This window comes from Phyllostomus hastatus, unplaced genomic scaffold (assembly GCF_019186645.2).
Source record: "Phyllostomus hastatus isolate PE091 unplaced genomic scaffold, TTU_PhHast_1.1 phas_contig_58, whole genome shotgun sequence".
Taxonomy (NCBI): Eukaryota; Metazoa; Chordata; class Mammalia; order Chiroptera; family Phyllostomidae; genus Phyllostomus; species Phyllostomus hastatus.
The window spans coordinates 25457912-25460792 of NW_025333916.1; the positions used below are offsets into that span (position 1 = coordinate 25457912).

The following is a 2881-nucleotide window of genomic DNA, read 5'->3' on the forward strand; positions in this document are numbered from 1 at the left end:
TGTGAGATAGAGTAGTAGCCCATCTCTTCATTTCACTATAGCCAGAAGTCTACTTTCTCTGGTTTGGTTTCCCAACAATTCCTTTTTAAAAACAAACAAACAAACAAAGAAATAAAACAAAACAATTAGAATCTCATTTAGCAGAGAACCCTGAAAGATATGGACTCAGTAAATGTTCTGTCCTATTAACATTTGATGCAGATGACTTGATTATCTGATATTTTGCAGTGTGAGTGACTTCTACACGGAAAATTTAGGAAAAGACCCCGGCCTCCTCTTGAAGGTACAGCGGTGTATGTAAAATGGCAGCTCCTAACAAGATGTTTCTGGAGAAACTGAGCCACAAAAAGAACAGAACTGCCCTGAAAAAAGAAAAACGGAAGAAAAGAAGGCAGGAAGCTGCCCGACTGAGGGACTCAGAAATATCACAAAGGGAAGAGGAGGATATTGTTGAAGAACAACTAGAAGAAGAAAAGCTGTTGGAGATACAGAGGCAAAGCTTACATGAAGAATGGTTGCTCAGGGAACAGAAGGCACAAGAAGAATTCAGAATAAAGAAGGAGGAGGAAGAGGCTGCTAGAAAATGGCAAGAAGAACAAGACAGAAAGTTGAGGGAAGAATGGGAAGAACATCAGAGAAGAGAAAGAGAACAGAAGGAGCAGATGCTACAGGAGAAGAGGGAAAGAGAGTTGGAAAGTCCAGCCACCTGGCAAAACCCAGAACCACCCATGTACTTAAGAGTAACAGAGAAAGATCAAACTAATTGCCCATTCTACAGTAAAACGGGAGCTTGCAGATTCGGAGATAGGTGTTCACGTAAACACGATTTCCCGACATCGAGCCCCACGCTCCTCATTAGAAGCATGTTTACAACGTTTGGAATGGAGCAGTGCAGAAGGGATGACTATGACCCTGATGCCAGCCTGGAGTACAGTGAAGAGGAGACCTACCAGCAGTTCCTGGACTTCTATGAGGACGTGCTCCCTGAGTTCAAGAACGTGGGGAAGGTGGTCCAGTTCAAGGTGAGCTGCAACTTGGAACCTCATCTGAGGGGCAATGTGTATGTTCAGTATCAATCAGAAGAAGAATGCCAAGCAGCCCTTTCTTTGTTTAACGGACGATGGTATGCAGGACGACAGCTTCAGTGTGAATTCTGCCCAGTGACCCGGTGGAAAGCGGCAATTTGTGGTTTATTTGAAAGAAAACAATGCCTAAGAGGAAAATACTGCAACTTTCTTCACGTGTTCAGAAATCCCAACAATGAATTTTGGGAAGCTAATAGGGACATGTACATGTCTCCAGATCTGTCCGACTCTTCCTTTCACAAGAACTCAGAAAGGATGGGCCACCAAGGTGAGTACTATGGCAGGCCCAGGAAGAGAAGAAGCCCAAGTCCCACCCAGAGGAAAAGTAATCACAGGGAGAAGAAATCTCACAAACACATGGCAGAAAATCGTGAAAGGTTCAGTTCACAAAGTAGAGAAAGAAGAAGGGACCATGGCCATAGTCAGGGCAGCCTGAGTGGAGGGAGCCAGAGCCATCGAAGTCACAGCATTAACTTCTCTAGACACAGGAATCCTGGTAGGAGGAGGTCAGGCAGTAGAGAGAGAACTATTTCAAGTTCTAGTTCCAAATAAACTATTTATTATGGCCAATACATTACTTGGATAGAAGGCCCTGAACTCAGAAAGGATAGCAAGTTTGACACATGTAGATGAATCCTGTTTAAAAACCATAAGCAGTTTAAACTATGTAAGAATTACTTGTAATCCTAACCCTTGGAAATAAATCAATAGTTGAGTATTGCTTTAAACTTTTTTCTTCTTATGGTTATATACACATTTTCTTACACATAGTTAAGATTATAAGTGACTTTTTTATTTTTACATATAACACTTGGCCATATTTTATTAACCTATCTGTTTAGGTGATTTTATTTACAGTGTGGCTATGTCAGTTTACTTAACACATCTCTATTGTATTTTAAACTTATTTATAATTTTGCATTATTAAAGAATTTTATGATAGTTCTTTAAATAATTTGAAATCATTTCTTTGGGATAAAATTACATTAACTGACATAACACTAAAGTATTTCTAAATTGCCTTTTACAAGATAACAAGAAATTTACCAGCAATACGTTTTGCTAACTCTATAATCCAAATTATTTTAATCTTCGCCAGACTGATTTTGTGTGTTTTGTTGTTTATTTCTTCCCTTATAGATAACTGTTTCTATATATTATATTCATTGATTCTTTCATGAATCTTGTTGGACCTCATTAATAATCTATATGAGTTTTTCTAGGTATTACTCAAACTGCTTTTATTTTTAAATTTATTTTCTGTTTTAAAGTACTGAAAAGTATACTGTTTTTTTTTAATCCTCTTGTCCCAAATTCTTAGTCCATTTTAACTTGCAAGCTTTCTATCAGTTGCATTGTATTGCAGAGTATTTTATATAGAAGTAAATTTCTTTCTGTTTGACCATTTTTAATAAAATCAGGGTCATGGCAAAAAAAAAACAACTTAGGAAAAGAGATAGTGACTGTGTGAGAGAGATGTTTTCTATCATTTTTTTTTCCTGAGTCTCAATCTAGTGAGTAAAGTTCCTGTTGTATCCCAGATGAGCCTCTAACAAGAGAAACCTATTCACCTCCTCTGGTTCACCAACAGTCCCTAAGCCCCCAATTAATTACTTCTTTTCATAGTTGTAGAATGGAACAGCCTCAATGGGTCTTATATCTGGGTCAAACAAAAGCCACAGAATGGATAGCTAGGATCCTGTCCTCTTCTTGGGAAACCCCAGTGGTTCTAAGAGTTTTGAATTTCATAAACATGTTCTTTATTTTTTGCTTTTGTTTATTTATTTTGTTTTGTT

The 2881-nt window shown here is 37.9% G+C and overlaps 1 protein-coding gene across 1 annotated transcript; it reads left to right on the forward strand.

Moving 5' to 3' along the window:
- Window positions 1-302: 302 nt before the first annotated feature.
- Window positions 303-1637, forward strand: LOC123824987 (putative U2 small nuclear ribonucleoprotein auxiliary factor 35 kDa subunit-related protein 1). Its single transcript, XM_045848407.1, has one exon. The coding sequence runs from the start codon at window positions 303-305 to the stop codon at window positions 1635-1637; it is 1335 nt and encodes a 444-aa protein (XP_045704363.1).
- The last annotated feature ends 1244 nt before the right edge of the window (window positions 1638-2881 follow it).

Bases quoted from the DNA above. Each gene is read 5' to 3' on its own strand.
- LOC123824987 (XM_045848407.1), top strand. From the start codon at position 303: ATGGCAGCTCCTAACAAGATGTTTCTGGAGAAACTGAGCCACAAAAAG.